The following is a 16,197-nucleotide window of genomic DNA, read 5'->3' on the forward strand; positions in this document are numbered from 1 at the left end:
CCAAAGCCTCCTTCTTCTTCCTTTTCATCTAATGAAAAGATATTTCTCAAAGGGGAGGATTTTTGATATCCCTCCTCACTGACATTTCCTGTAGTCGTTTGGGGAGAAAAGAAAGGGAAAAAAGGGAAAAGAAAAGAAGACCTAGTGCATCAGAGAGGTGGGGGGGAAAGGCAAGGGTTGTGTGTCTAACATAAGTCCTGCATGCCTGCTATTGTTAAGCCTGTCAACTTGAAAAAAGGAGTTGTATCAGTGAACATTGCCTCAGGCTGAGCAGCGATAAAATACACTATGAAGTGCAGATGGCTGATTTTAGTCGCTCCCTTTAGCGTTACCACAAAACCACATATTTGCCTACATTAGATACATGAAGGGAAAAACTGAATTACTGCCAATTCAACAGGTAACTGATTATCTCTATCATATTCAATCAGCAAAAATAGGATTACTTTTTGTTTAAAGGATTTTATCTGTTCTCTTTTCCCGCTTATTACTGCCGCTCAGTGAACAAGCACAGAATGGATGCAGTGTCTTAAATGTGGGCGCTCACAGTGGTACTGTGTGTGCAGTCACAAAGATAGACAAGCTCCTTTTGAATTGCATGTCGTGTTATTAAGCCAAAAAACAGACAGGCCAAAATGTACATGCATAGCAGTACAAGATATCATTGTTGTGTTGCACACACACCCACCCACAGGCACACACGCTCACTCACACACAGAGCTTAAACTGAAAGCTCAAAGGGGGGGCTATGGGGGAAAAAAAGTTCCTCTGGAGTCCAAACAAACATATCTCTGGTTTTTCCTTATGAGATAAGGCGCAACACAATTTAAAATGTGGACCAAAGTCTCTAGAGGAAAAGCTGTAAAACCCCACTCTTTAACCTTTCAATCATTGTGAAAAAATGTGCACTCTTGAAAGGAAGTGAGGGCACACATCACATAAATAGGGTTGGCGACCCACTTTAGCAGGGCCTCATTCAGTCATTGTTTGTTGCATGGCTCCAAGTGTGAGGAAGCTAAGCAGGGAAAGACAGAAAACAGATATTGTATATTTGCAACTTGCATGGATACATGCTGGCATCTATTAATGTGACATATGTGCAGTGTGTGTGATTTCATGCTCACTGTGCATGCACTCATTTTTTTTTAATGCACTTCTAGCTGATGTAATGCAGGGGCTTGCAGTGTTCAAACAATACCCTCCTTCAGTTTCTTTGCAGCACTCAGTAAAGAAGCAGAGCCTTTGTATGCCAGCCAGCCTTTGAGCCCGGGTCCTATTGTAAAACTGAGCAAACCGGTCTGCTCAGGCAATGAACTAACATGTAGTGAAGAACCCAAGTCCAAGGCCAGGGTGGGCAGGAGAGAAGAGATGAAAAATTGACAGGGGAAAATTGTTTTCCTTTTTGTTCAGTGATGTTTGGAGTTTAGCAGTGAGAATTTGTGTGCAGGAAGGTCGACAAAGGTGGAATAACACAGGAATGCAGAAAAAGATCAAAGCTTTATTGGAAATGTGACTCACTTAATGTTTTCCCTCCTTGTCTCCACCCTTTACCGCCCTTTTCTTTTTAAATATTAAGAAACTCTTCTTCCCCTCTTAAGGGTGATTTAACTGGTTGCTTCCCTTTCATGCCACATCATTTCTTGTGTTAGAGCAAACTCCTCTCAGAGACTGCGAGCAGGGAAACTTTGGCAGTGAGGAAGTGATGTACATCGAATACAGCTTCTCTTTCTCTGTGACGCACACACGGCGTTGGAGGTTACAGCAACATCTTCCAGTTGCCCGGATTTCCCTTCTTGCTTCCCAGCAGCCCAGAGGAGCAGGATAAGGCCTCCAGCCACCCTCCCCCCCTAAAAAATATCTCCCTCATCTTGCTGCTTGTTGACTCAGCTCCACTAGCACTGCTATCAATTTACTACCCCTGTCAGGACAAGGGGGGCCTGGGCTTACCGTAAAATACCCCCTCTTCTGGTTGACATGGATGACTGAAAATTGGGGGACTGGGGAGACAAAGTAAAGTTGATTTATTGCAAAACACAGGGCTTTAGTTTCCCACTGGAATAGGCATATGAGGTGTATTGAATAGGACTGGAGCTCCATTGAAACTAATTTGCCTCAAGAACCTGCATTGAAGAGCAGCTTTGATGTAAAAAAAAAAAAAAAAAAAATAGCTCTGACGTTAAGTGACAGCTGCTGCTTTGGAAAAATACATCATCTGTGACTTACTGACTGAGCACTGTCAGTCCAGGGCCATTCCATGCAGGTTCTCCGTGGTCTGGCTTCTGGGCAGGCAACAATGTTTACTCCACCCTCAAACAGATGCCAATGCCAGTGTACCTGTTATTACAGTTGGTATGGTAACAAAAGGTTTTGCAGAGTGGGAACAGGTAGACAGACTTGTTTGTGATTCATATCGATGTTAATTGCGTGTCATAGTGTCATCTGAGTCGTACGAGTGATACTATCCATGTAACTAATAGGTTATAAGTCCACCCAAAGTTTCCCAACCAAGCAGAACCGCTCCTCATCCTGGAGCCGTAAATAACAACATGTAGTGTTTTAAAGGACTGTGTGGGTATGTGCTGCAAACTGGTGAACATTAGTCAGAAAGAGGTATTTATAGTTTCTGCAATTAAACGATCCAGCTGACAAGATTTACTTCAGCTGATTGCTGCTGTAGCAGTAACAGAAACAAGGTAGCTTGCTCTTTAGATAGCATGCAAACCCTGCAGCCAGGGCTGTCATGTGATGCCTGACATGCTTGTTTAAGATCTCTTGTTCAGAACACGAGCTGTTCTGTAGTTTCCGTTAACAGACAGTTTGCAGAGAACCAGCACCCTCTCTCTACATTGTAAGGAGTATAAAGCTTTATAAACTTCGTGTTGATCATAAAAGTCACGTGGATGCTCCTTGGAGTTCCATGCGAGCTTAGTTATTCCTAAAGAAGTGTTCACAAACCGATCTCTGAAGAAACTTGTAGTTGCATTTCTAACTTGCAGCAATGTGCTTTGACTAAAATTAATGACATCGTTTTTCCTTGCAGATTTTTCACCCCCAACACACCATTGCAGCGTGACCCACTGAACTTTGACCTGCTGATTGCTTGCTCCCTTTTGTGAGCGGTTTCCAAAGCAACAAGCTTGTGAAGAATGATGGGTGCCTTTGTGCACCTGTCTGAATGTGTTTATAGCTGTTTCAGTTTCGTTGTAACTATTGATGCAGACTTATTGTCACTCTTTAGGAAATGTCACTTTATATTAGATCAGTGCCTGCACTGTTTAAACTTTCATATGGCTTCCACAGATGTCGAAGAATTAGCGATACATCAGAATATCAAACCAAGAGTCACGTCATACAAAGCAATTCATACGCATTCCGCTTTTTCTGACATGATTAAAAAAGAGGAACTCAAATTCATGTGTAAACAATGGCTGCAGTATATTTTATTTAATAACTTCACAATATTACAAATCATTAAGTGCTGAATGACTTACAACAGTCCAAAAATTTTTAGAAAAAAATAGGTATAAATACAAAACAAGTTATGTACAAATACCAAAAACAATAATGCTCATTGAAAAAAAACACACACACACACACTACAAAATCTGAATTCACAATTCTCTAATCTACATTGTAAAAAAACCTGCACGCACAAACGCACAACAACCATTTCCCAAGCTGTCAAATACGCACCACAACACTCAATTTCAAGTTTTGATAGGACAGGACAGTTAGCTTATCTCTGCAGTGTAGAGGGAAAGCCAAAAATATACCAAATTTTATATTTCTAGAACACTTCAAAAACACTTTTTTAAAAACAAACAAACAGATTAAAGTCAGAGCTACTCCATCCTCAGGAGTACATCTCTGACATGTAAAAGTGTTACGCTGCAGCAGGCAGGGAAAGTATTTGTGGGCCTAAAACCTGAACAGCAAAGACAAATTTCTCATTGTTTCTGTTTCTGCTGAAGTAACAGAGTTCATTCATTTTAAAACTAGCGGAAAAAGAAATTGCTCCTCTAATTACACCTCATTTACATCAATTAACCCCCTCCTCTCCCCCATCACCCACCCCTCTTCACCCCCCTTGCAACACAGATGCTGCATTTAATTCGTTTTGGGTTATTTCCTAAGAAATACAATAGTAGCTTTACACTAATAAATTAAAACCACTCAGTTAAAGACAACTATTAAACTCAACAGAGCAACAACTGAAACAAAGCTGCCAAACCTACAAGGCGTCGCTCAAAGATTGTACAGAGATAAAAAGAAAAAAAAAATAGCCACCATTTGTCATGACCTCTGACTCGACTCTGGGTCACAGCCTGCACATTCAGGCACACAAGGCTTGACACAAAGCTTAAGGCATGAAAGAAGCAACATGAGCACCTTTGAAAACCAGTTTTAATGTCTAAAATCTATGCTGAGATCTCACCTGATGTGTATTCTCGAGCTGTAGATGCATGTCGACACTGAAGTTCATTCACAGCTTAATTTGATCAGTGGTGAAAACACTGCAAACAGACCCTGTGTGTATGGCTCTTCATGGCTTTAGCTTACTTTGATCCAATGATTGAATCCTGTAACGCTGCATGGCAGTTAAAGCTGACATTATACAATGCTGCCCCCTATGGGCCAAAGAGTGGTACAAACAATTATTTAGACTTTGGAAACGAGGGGTAAAAAAAAAAATTCCTGAGTTGGTCACACTAAACAATGACTGATAAACAAATGCATCATCAGTTCTTTCGCTGACAATACGACATAAACAATAACTCCTGCTTTCTATGAGACTTACTCGACTTACTGCCCAAATTTACTATATATACAAATATTTTCACTTTATAATTTAAACAAAGAAGTTGATTCCTCCATCGGACATTAAAACAGATGGCTTCATAGTGTAATAGTTTGTCCCAAGAAGGCATTCGATTAAATATTACCCTTCTTCTCCCTGAATTTTCTCCGCCCCATCCCTTCATCTAAGCCTCAGCTTTTCAACAAATCTCCGAGATCGTAAGTGTCGAAGAAGTCTGACACTCCCTCGCTGTCCTCCAGGCTCCAGAGGTAGTCATCGTGGTCCAAAGGTGGAGAAAAACTGACAAAGGGGGTGTTGGGGTCTGACGTGAAGGAGGTGCCAGGAAGCTGGTCCTCGGTTATCTGAAGCAGGCTCGGGGGCAAACCCAGCAGACCCTCTACGTCAAGCAGAGAGGACGTGGAGGTCACAGCTGAGGAGGCGGCTGGAGCTGCTGCGGAAATGTTGGCTGTGTTGAAGAAAGCGTTGGAAATTAATTTTGTGCTAAGGGCACTGCATTAAAAAAACATTTAGAGAGGTGGTGTACTTCTACACTTTTCTTTTTAGCTTCCTAAATTGGAATAGTTTTTACATCTTTTATCCTCATACAAGTTCTATTTTTATTCTACTCTTGTGCACATACTCCCTGAGTTTTTTGTTGTTTTTTATGCTTTCAGCTGAGGGGTTAAATAATGAAAAAGTTAAAGGAACAGTTCAAGATTTTTTTGCAGAATGCAAAACAAATACAACAACCAAACAAGCAAAACTAAAGCAGATTAAATAACATGCCATTTGTTTAATTTGTCACCGATTTATCATGGCATCGCATGAAACCGCCAAAAAGAAGTGTGACCTTTCTGCTTTAATGGTGCTATTTGACCTTTGGACTGGCTCCAGCTGAAGAGGTGCAATTCATTTTTAATGTTCTGGAAGCCTTGGGATAAAATCACTTTGTAAAACTTGTAAAACTAAATTAATGCTAGTTGCAAAACTAGATGCAGTCTATGACTAGTGCACGGGTACGATCAAAGTAAGGGTAGCTCAAATAAAGGTGGTATTCTGTTCAAAACTCAAAGCTTACAGTCAACAGGTTCCTCTTTGACGCTGTAACTCGGTGGTCCTATTGGGGTTGCAGCGGGAGGGTCTTGCGTTTGAGGGAATTCCTTTTTGGGAGTGACAACACTCTTAACAGGACTAGCTTCTTCAAGACCCTCATCAGGACATAGGTAGACTTCTATGGGACCATTTCTACTCTTTAAATAGATCTGCAAAGACCCCTGCTGTAAGGAAACAAGAGAAGAAGCAATTAATTATCAAAACAATCTGACATCAGGACAAATGCACAATTTAAAGGAAGGAGGGGTTAAGGGGACAAACTGAAACATAAACCAAATCTCACCCCTGCTGTGTCTGGCACCTCAAGCTTGGTCTCTGCAGGGGCTTTAACAGCAATGACTGTCTGGTCTTGAAGGCTGCCGATGGAGCGGATGTCTTGATACGTCACATAGCCCAATGTGGATCATGAGGTTAAGGGTAACAACAGTGGAATTTAAATACACGTGCGTGTGTGCTTGTCTTTTTTTCTCTTTTATTATTTTTTGGCTATATCTGGCAAGATATTAGTAGGAATCTGATAGTAAAGTAGGGAAAGACGAACGCCCCTGCTGCCTTTTAGCATATGCGTTACCTACTCAACCAAGCAAGCTACAGCGGAACATGCCAACAAGCGGAAACGGAGATCATGAAAGAATGACGTGGATAACCACGGTGCTCTATGTAAAGGATATCTCTGACTCTCTTTATATTCAGTGAGTTGTTTGAGCTGTGTGGTGCTGGACTGAATCTGTTCATCCAGAGATCTCTCTGCTCTCTCTAGGTCTCCAAGCTCTTTCCTCAGGGCACGGGCCTTCTCCCCTCCACCCGCTCCACCTTCAAACACGTCTCCAACCCTGGAGAAACACACACATACACACAATAAACACGTCTATGAATAATAAAAGTCTGTAACAGTCAAAACAACTCCACACGTTTAGGTAGTGTCTACAACTGGCACTGCAATGTCTGCTGACTGCCACTAGGGGGCAGACAAGCGAGTACCAGTATGAAGTTTTTCTTCCTTTTAATACTTCATGAAGAATAAAAGCAATGGAGACATTTTTAGAATGCAATCAAAGCCCAGTATAAATAGACTCAAAAACAATCGGTAGGTTTTTTGCAAATGTCTATACATCTATCTTTTTTACTAATTAGTCCAGAAAGTGTGCAGCATAAAAACACTACTTTGTAAAATCATTATAAAAATCTAGAGTAAATATGTTATAAAAGCAAACTTTTATAAGATATTAATATCTTGTCTCAGCTGTTTGACACGAGCAAAAAGAACCAAGCTGCATTGCACTATGTTACACAGCTTTGTTAATAAGGCCAAATTGCTGCTGTCAACAGTCCTGCCCATGCTTTGCCCAACATTATTGTGAAAGTCTGTAAGGAACCCTAAATGCCAAGGCTTCACTTAACAGTTACGCAGTCCCTGGTTTGCTTCTGTGAGCTACACGCAGTTGATAAACCTCCCACTATTCCTGCTACTTAACCTTCTTCTGCATTTCTACTTACAGCCACTGGATGTTGTTTTTTGACTTCTTCCTGATAAGCTGGACTCCCTCTAGAACATTGGTGATGTCATAAATGCGTCTTTTCTGGACCTCCAGGACCTCAGTGGCCCAGTTCAGATCAAGGACTCCATCAGGAGACTCAGCAATGAGACCCACAAATTTCTTGGTCAGCAGGCCCAATGACGTGTCGTACCGCGTCCGCTCACCCGGAGATTTTGGAGCTGCGAGGAAACACACAGAAAAGTAGCGCATAAGACTAGAAATGTGCTTGAGTTACACAACTCTGATTTTTACTAATTCATTCAAGTGTTTTATTTGGCTGATGAGCTGGCGGAGAGATCACTGATTCAAATATTTACTGTATTAGTCATACAAGCTGTTGACAACAGTGAAACATGAAAACAGTTATTGGAATGTGTCAACTAGATTTATTTCTGCCTTTATGTTTTACTTTCTATGTTTGATATCATGTTCGAAATTACAAATAATCCTCCAAGCAGAAATATTTCTTCCTCGCACGGAAAATATGAAAATAAGAGCTATGGGTACGGTATTGTAAACCAGAAACAGCATCTGTCTCCGATGACTGTGTCTTCATATTGCTTTAATCTGCTACAGGTTTAATAATCAGTCTTGATTAGTTGGACGTCTCTGCTCCTCTGCATCAAAGAGCAAGTTTAGGTGGTTTAGGCAGCTCCAGCTGGTGGGAATCTTTGTGTAAGACTCGGGGCACATCGGAGATTATGGCCCTCTGTTGTCTTGGGAACACTAAAGTATTCTCCCAGAATACTGTGAAAGAGGTCCTGGCATCTCTGCTTACTGTGCTCTCCCCGTGACTCAATGACATATAACCACACTGGTGATAGAAAATGGATCAATAGGTCTGATAATCTTAGTAATAACATATTCTCAGGGCTCCTTAATTCCAGAGAATTGTCCATCAAACAATCATAAGACATTGCAATTTCATAACTGAGAGACACGGCAGACCGCACATTCCTCCCTGATCCGTCATTCCCGCTGAGCTGTGAGATTTGAGATGTCGTTGGGAAGGAGGCGCTAGCTTGTGTATTCTAGGAAAAGAATGTCAACAAGCCAGTTTATGATACTGGCTCTCTACTCCTGGCTACACCATTGCTTTTTTTTTTAATCTGTTATGTGTAAAGCTGTACGCAACTGAGCTGCTGGTACCGCACTCTGTGCTCATATGGGTGAACTTCGCAGAAAGTGAGGAAACTATTGCGGAATACTTCAGCAGTAGTCTTCCTGCCATGTCAGTTTGACCCATAGCAAACAGGTCTGTTCGTGTTTGCTCACAACCCAAAGGTTCAGGATGCAATCAGGCTGAGGTCGTGTCATGCAAACCTGGCATTACCCACCCTGCCTGGGTTCAGATTAATGCTAAAGAGTACCGTACAATCAACTTCTTTTCATTGTTTGCTCTTATTCTTTTCTTTTAATGTTGAACTGCTTCTTCCCTTTGCATAGTACAAAAAATATTTTCCACCCACTGATGTGTACCACACCACACCAACTTTATTCATAGAGCACTTTCAACACCGTCACAGCAGACACGAAGGGCTGTACACAAACACAACAAGAGATGTACAGTCTACTCACTCCTTGGGCTTGGTATCCGTGCTGCAATGCTGCATTTTCCTTTTGGCGTACGAAACTCTGGCAGATACAGAGGGTCTTCTAAATCCAGCTTCCTCTTGGCCTAAAGGGAAGACATTTATCAAAGATTAACAAAAAGATGCAAATGTTACAAAGCAGGTGTGACTTACAGCTCTACTACTTCCTCTGTATTAACTGCTGTTTCACTACATAAGAAAATATAAAGGGTGTATAAGACTGAAATCCTTCCAATCTCAGTGTAGGCTGAACAAAAGCACATTATGGAAGTGTTTAACTCATCCTACTGACTTTAAATAATGGCTAGTTAAAAAGCTGAAAAAATCAAATAGTTTGTAGGGCAAGTCCAGACCTTTTGTAGAACAGTAGCATGAATGCTAGACAGCTAAATAGGGGCTTGTTTAAAAGTACCATGTCGTAAATGTGCCAACAACCCTCAAGTGCAGGAACAAAGCACCCCCCACACGCACACTTTCCCAAGCACTTCAACAGGGGCTGATTTTGTTTGTCTGCAGTCAACAGAAGCGGGAGGTCTATAGGCCCGACTCGTTGCCTGACATACGTCAGGAAGTCCCTGGAATCACTCAATGACCTCTCCTCCCCCCTCTCAACCCTCTTCCTTCTGTGCTTAGCACACAGGCTCCTCACAGAGACACACGCGCGCACACAAGCAGAACATTATCTGACCATAACAGCGATGCATCATACAATCAAAAGCACATGAACAACCTTTGTAACCCAATATAAAATCTTCAAATGACCATTGCTTTTTTTTCCCGCCATCCACTGGCCTACTTAGCTGAAGTGAAAGCGCTACTCTCTTAAGGATTAGGAAATTACCACCACACCCCACGTGCAGATATGCTGTCATCATCAAAAGTTCACGGTGGACGAGAACGTTTGCTGTCAGTTGGAAATCCAACAACTGCCCACACAAAAACACAATGACTGAGCTAGTGAGGCAATTTCACCTCCGCACACTCTGGCTGCTGGGTAATTTGTAGTGCATGGCTAGATCTCACAAACTCCTTTCACCGTGTCTCCTCACGAATAATCCCTTTTGCCACGACAGCGTACATGCGGCCAGTGAACTGTTTTAGTTAACAGGTTTAGGGAAATTGCTTTTTCAGAGATGGGAAAAGCAGGGAGTTCACGTTACCGCGTGTGGATGTGCCTACGCATGTGCGAGTAAAGGGATAATGAAGGCTGCCATTGTCCCCCAGTGTTCTCCCTAACACGTCCACCTGTTGTCTCGTGACATCTGGAGCAGCCCCGTGCTGTTGGCAGGCTAGATTTTAATCCCTAAAACACACAGTCAGGCATACAGAGATACCCGCAACAGGACGGTGAACAGCTACCGAAGAACAAAATGCTCACTGTTGCCTCTAAAACGACCTCTTGCACGATTCAAACTTTGAGTTTTCATTGGCCGATGGTCGTGAAAGTCGCTATCAAACACTTGGAGTCGCAGAAAGGAAGCAGATGATACCAGTTGGACTGCCTACAGCCGTGACAGCTGTGGTTTAACCAGAGAAAAACTGCCACAGCTTTCCATTGACTCAGTGTCCCAGCACAAAGAAAAAAACGTCGCATTTTTTGACCAAATAAGGCTGAAGACTTGTCATTTCTATGACTTAAAACGAGCAGGTCAACGTGTGTCAAGTCAAACTTTTTAATGCACGTGTACAATTTGAGTCATAGCCTGATGCATGATGACTTGTAAGAATGGAACCAGCGGTTTCCCCCTGCAGCTGTACATCAGAGTGAGGGCTTGGGTGCTCCTTCATTTGCATGAGTGCTTTCTCTGGTGATTCAACCATATTACGCAAACCCAAAGTCATTTAGAGGAAAGACCTTTTATTTTTTAAATTCCTCACTTAACAGACTAACAGACCACTGAAAGAAGAAGTGCAGCTATTGAGAAATGGTTACATTTTACAGAAAGTGCACAGGTATGCCGCCTAGCACACATCACTTTTAAGGTGTTAGAACACAACATTGTGAAAATCTGAATCCAAAAGCTTTCACACCCTAAAACTAGCTCTCGCATACGTATGGTGCAGCTATAAGAGACGATGGGAGAGGCCCGAGTCAGCTGGCCTCCTTATTAGCACGTTATCTCAAAGACTGGCAGTATCACGCCACTCACGTTTGCTATAACCTCACCCTGCCTGATTGCCCAGTTACGCCCATCTACTGCACGCGGCCCCTTCTGTTTGCTGTATATTATTTGGCCGGTTCCCGCCGTCTCTGCTGCTGTGCTGTAAACTCCACGCATGTAATCATAATCACGTGAAGGGCTTCTGCAGTCGGGCCTCTCCTCAAACAAACAGATCTTGCTAGTCAGGCTGCACCAGACTTAGATTCCATCCAGGCAAAGGGCAAGTTTCAGTATGCCTACAAGTACCTACCGCTCTGTACCGAGCCCCTTCACTACCACACCCTTGGACATAAAGGAAAAACAAAAGTTGCCCTACAACAGCCTCTTAAGCGGTTAAACAGAGGTGTGGATCCGTCCCCACTGTGGCTTGCCTGCCTGATGAGGGTAAGCTGCTTTGAAATGCAAAACTCCCCCTATAGAGAGCATTGCCCTGTAGGGCTGGTATTTGCCTGAAGCTGGGGTTAAATGGAAAACACACCAACAAAACAGATAATAGAGAGAATGCATACAGTTGGTACTGTGTCCAATATCCCACCAAAGCATTAGCCTGAATGGGTTGTTAACCCTAGGGGCTAAAAAAAGGTCAAACCAGAGCTGAAGGTCGGTTGCAGGAGACGTGTGTGTTCCTAAAAATTACCAAAGGAGAAAGACTAAGGCATTAGCTGACATCCGTAATCACTCAGTTGTGGTGAAACTCCGAGTACGTCACATAAACAGGGAATAAATGGGACATTGTTCCTGGTGAATATTATGGAGATGCATCCTGTTGCCATACCGCTGTTTGACTGTACTGAACTTTGCCTAAACTGACAAATTCATTCATCCGCAGTCCAATAAGAGAAAAGGGCTTCCCTGGACTTTGGCTGTAGGTCTGAATACTGTAACACATTTACATCCCTATCGAGCTGAAAGGAAGCAGAGACAACAGTTTATCAACAGTTTACACACCCTGGTTAAAATTCACATGCCAATAGCTGATACGTTGCCTTTTTCTAGAGTTGGTAAGATTAATAAGTAAAGACTGGATCTCTGCAGCTGAAGTTTACTAAAATCAGTCAAATATTAACCTTTTTTTATTTTTTTTTGTAGGTAGGTGCCTACAAACGTGTGGGACTTTGTATGTGCTTAGATTGTTTGTACTTAAAATAAATAAATGCTAAGCTTTAAAATCTGGTTTCCCAGTCAAAGTTTAAAAAAGGAAAGATTAAAGAAAAAAGCTGTGGTTATAATGTTGTATAGGTTAAAGGAAGTGAGCCGTAAGTACATGAAAAGGCCACACTTCCTGTAAACAGAGAAGTCATGACTGAACATGCACTGAAACAGCTGTGTCAGCAACACATTATTATCTTCAGCTTCTTTACTGTCGTCAATAAAACTTCATAATATCATCACATCAAATGTATCCTGCAAGATAGCTACCACCAGCCATCGCAACACATACAAGAGCAACTCAAATGTCGTGACTTTTAGTCATTCAAACCCAAACATAATGATAATGACATCCTTGTGTCAAAATCATAAATATATATTAGTGCAACAAAACTAACGTATAATAGAAGGAATACGCTCAAACATCATTAAAGCCCACTGTACCACTTATTTCTAGACACGGGAATCAAATCACTTAAAATGATAAGTTTAAAAACAGAAACTTTAAGGTGGGTTCACTCCCTTTGATTAAGTTTACCCAAATTACTGAAGTGATCCAGAGGAAGTTTCTTAATCAGAGAGCTTTTTGAAACCTCATCCGTATTTTCAACCGTGCCGTCACTTCTGTCAACCCGAACTAGGCTCCTGTTTTTCTGGTAAATTGAAACGTGCACCTGTGACAATGTGCAACAACTGAAAATATTCAAATCCCTTGAAAACAGAAGTTACCGTGGTCACAGTGTGCATGCACAAAAACACAGGCGACATGACTGCGTACACAGGGGTCGTGTCATAAAGCCTACTGAACCACATCAAATCCAGTATGGACCACTTATATGGCCAAACTTTAAGGTTGGATTTCAAGGGGAAAACCAGGTTATCAAGCGTGAATGCACGTAATATTTCTAGAAACCAACAATGCATATTACACACTTTGACAGCAGTTAGGTTCACATTGGCACATGATATGCCAGGTGGTACCCTATTTCTCACTTTACTTATATCCATCTAATCCTCTTGAAGGGCCTATTAGGGCTGGGGATTTGACATGAGATTTGAAAACCCTGTACGCACTCTAACCCCTTTAGCGTTACTGCAATTCATTAAATCTAAAAAAAGACTCCGGGGCTGACGAGTCAGCTGGAATAAAGACACCAAATACAACAAACAACAACAGGTGTGGAGCACTAAAAAGCTGCTGAGTGTCATCCAATCTTCTCAGATCAGGATTTTCAAATAATCTTCAGCATTCGAGTTTAAAATGAACGACATTACTTAACATCATTAAAGCCAACTGTGTATGTGTTTTACAAAACAGGTTAATCCTTTACTTATTGGTGATGCTTTAGGGCTTCCGATAGTAATACTTTCACACTCCAGAAAATACACTTGTTCTGTGGTTATGACCTCTGACCTATGCTTCCTTCCCACAGTCCAACACAGACCCTGTTTTGACATAATGGGAAGTGAGGGTGGAGCATCTGTTGTGTGTGTTATCTCCCATTACAAGTGTTGGGAAGCTATGGATTTGCCTTAAGTGTCTTTCCTGCAGCTTGGTCGAGCCCCTGCATTGTTTGCTTGTATTAAAAAAAAAAAACTAGCTCTGCTGCACCAAGGAGGGGGGACACTCGTTATTTGGGCACAAGAGAGTGGGGCCTCTCTCTAAGCACCCCTACTGGCTCATCAAAACCATCAAACACAGAACAAGGCGTCTGGCCTTGTCTTAGCTACAGCTGGACTGCGGGAGAAGATGTCACACAGCCTGGCATGGATAAGGAAAAAAAAGAAAGAAAGAGAGAAGACACCAGTCATGCACATCAGCAGGAGCAGCCACAGTGGCCCCTCTGTGGCTTATCACGTCAAAACATATCTGAATGCACCCTTCTCAAACATGCATAGCAATGAAAAAAGTTAAATATTCCTCCCCCGGACATATGCATATCATTCGCTGGATATTAAACAGTAAGGAAACACGACCCCAGGCTTGTATTTGTGTGATTATTTACCGGCAGTCGCCCGGAGGATGATCTGATGGGTTTAACCTCGGGTCCATGGGGGGTTGAATACAGGCTGTTGGCTCTTTGTTCGGCCACGCTGGTGTTGCAGATCTGGGTGAAATATCCGGCCGGTACCGTGTTCATCTGCGGACTGGACAGTCCGGTGAGGAAGAAGTCGGTCTTCACTCCACCGGTGGACAAAAGCTTCATCTTCTGCTGAGAGCAAGGCAGCCCCACTGCCTGCCGAGCCGATGCCGGCGAGACGCCTTTGGGCATCCGCATCATTTTCCTGAGTAGACTAAATTTAACCGGACCGGTGAGGCGAAGGCAGAAGTGTGCCTGTACTTGAGCACACTGAATCGCTCAGCAAGCTTCACTTACTGCGGGACCTCTATGAATATATTAACTGCCAATACTGTAACACACAGAAACAAAACAAAAGCAACTTTCACAGCGTAAACTGCCGAATTAGCTGCAAGCCGCATGAATTACACATGCAGTACAGGCTTATATGTTATAATGTGACGTTTATCCTTAGTACATTTAACAGGCTGGTCGGTGTTGTTATCCTTTGTCCTGTAACAGTGTAGAGGAAACTTGCCTTACCAGTTATAAAGAATAGCTTCCTGAATAAATAAACTATTTCAAACGTCCAGAACTTTAAAGCTTAACTCTCCAAGGCTTTCAGGTCTCACTGAGATCCGGTTCCAGCTGGAGATTAACAAATGATTGTGACTCCCTCTGGTGCTGAATCCGACCCAGTATGCCACTCCTGTCCGTCCACCTCAGAGCTCCTCTCTCCATACAAGGGGGCAAGAGATGGGGCAGAACAGTCTTTTTACCGCCAAACTTCATCCCGCGAAATTCGGATCTCCCGCGGCTGAAAGCCGCTTCTGATTGGCTCATGACACGTTCAGCTTGTCTAATTTGCATAAAACAGTTGTACGGGGATGGGAGTGATCTGCTTAAAGGGACAGGAGCACACATCAAGACATGGTGTTCTTTCATTGCCAGGCTGGATATGGAGACAATGACCAGCCCAGACTTTATAATCACACGTTAGAGGCGCATTATTGTTGTTGGAGCACTTTTTTATTACCTTTTTAACTCCACTTGTAACCACTTACTTGCATTTTACAGCATCCCAGTTCAGTTCCTTGACAGTCAAAGATTACAAAAACGGTTAAACATTAACTTCATATGTTTATATGAAATTTGTAGTGTTTTAAAATGAAGTCTGATTCTGCAAACGGTGCAATCATGTACAGTATGTTCAAATAGTGCCGAATTGCTCTCTGGGTAATCAGGACATAATAAAATATGTGTATTAGAAATCAGAGGGCAAGAAAGGATTGGAAAGTTTTTTTCACAAGTTTTATTTTTTAAATATAATTAAATATACACTGTATGTTTTTTGTAAACAATAAAGACAATTTTGCTTTATTGTATTCCATGTGATCAAAGTGTATTGTTCTCTCTTACAAGGAGATTTATAGATGATAATTGGATTCACTCAGTACCACTCCTGCTTATTGGCTCAGAGGAGGTATTGAAAGAAAACACCCCCTCCCCCATTAGCAGCAACCAAACCCAAGCCATATGACTTGACCCCCTTGGCCAAGACAAAGTAGACTCTCCACCAAAGCAGCCCCATTGTCCAGCGTCAATCTGAACTGCATTTTGAATGAAATAATCAAAGTTGAAAGTGGTTTGAATGCACAACAAAAATGATTGTTTGTTGTGCATCTGTGCCTTTAAAAAACCGAGGGTGAAGAAAAAAGCTGACACAGTTGCCTCCTTATTACACTGGATTAGAGATCAGGAGATAATTCTTAATTGTCAGATGAA

At 42.2% G+C, this 16,197-nt stretch overlaps 1 protein-coding gene across 1 annotated transcript; it reads right to left on the reverse strand.

Annotated features, from left to right (window-relative positions):
• Window positions 1-3,425: 3,425 nt before the first annotated feature.
• Window positions 3,426-15,218, reverse strand: e2f2 (E2F transcription factor 2). The gene is made up of 8 exons (XM_082516403.1): window positions 14,956-15,218; window positions 14,359-14,764; window positions 9,028-9,127; window positions 7,409-7,628; window positions 6,581-6,744; window positions 6,195-6,307; window positions 5,877-6,075; window positions 3,426-5,264 (listed from the first exon to the last, which is right to left on the reverse strand). The coding sequence occupies exons 2-8, from the start codon at window positions 14,632-14,634 to the stop codon at window positions 4,990-4,992; spliced, it is 1,347 nt and encodes a 448-aa protein (XP_082372529.1). The 5' UTR covers window positions 14,635-14,764; window positions 14,956-15,218; the 3' UTR covers window positions 3,426-4,989.
• Between the last annotated feature and the right edge of the window lie 979 nt (window positions 15,219-16,197).

The sequence above is a fragment of the Aulonocara stuartgranti genome (genome assembly GCF_965226115.1).
Source record: "Aulonocara stuartgranti genome assembly, chromosome: 19".
In the NCBI taxonomy this organism is placed as follows: domain Eukaryota; kingdom Metazoa; phylum Chordata; class Actinopteri; order Cichliformes; family Cichlidae; genus Aulonocara; species Aulonocara stuartgranti.

Coding starts and splice junctions, on each gene's coding strand:
- e2f2 (XM_082516403.1), bottom strand. CDS start 14,634: ATGATGCGGATGCCCAAAGGCGTCTCGCCGGCATCGGCTCGGCAGGCA. Junction 9,128..14,358: donor CATCCTCCGGGCGACTGCCG/GTAAATAATCAC, acceptor TCTTCCCTTTAG/GCCAAGAGGAAGCTGGATTT. Junction 6,308..6,580: donor ATATAAAGAGAGTCAGAGAT/ATCCTTTACATA, acceptor CATGATCCACAT/TGGGCTATGTGACGTATCAA.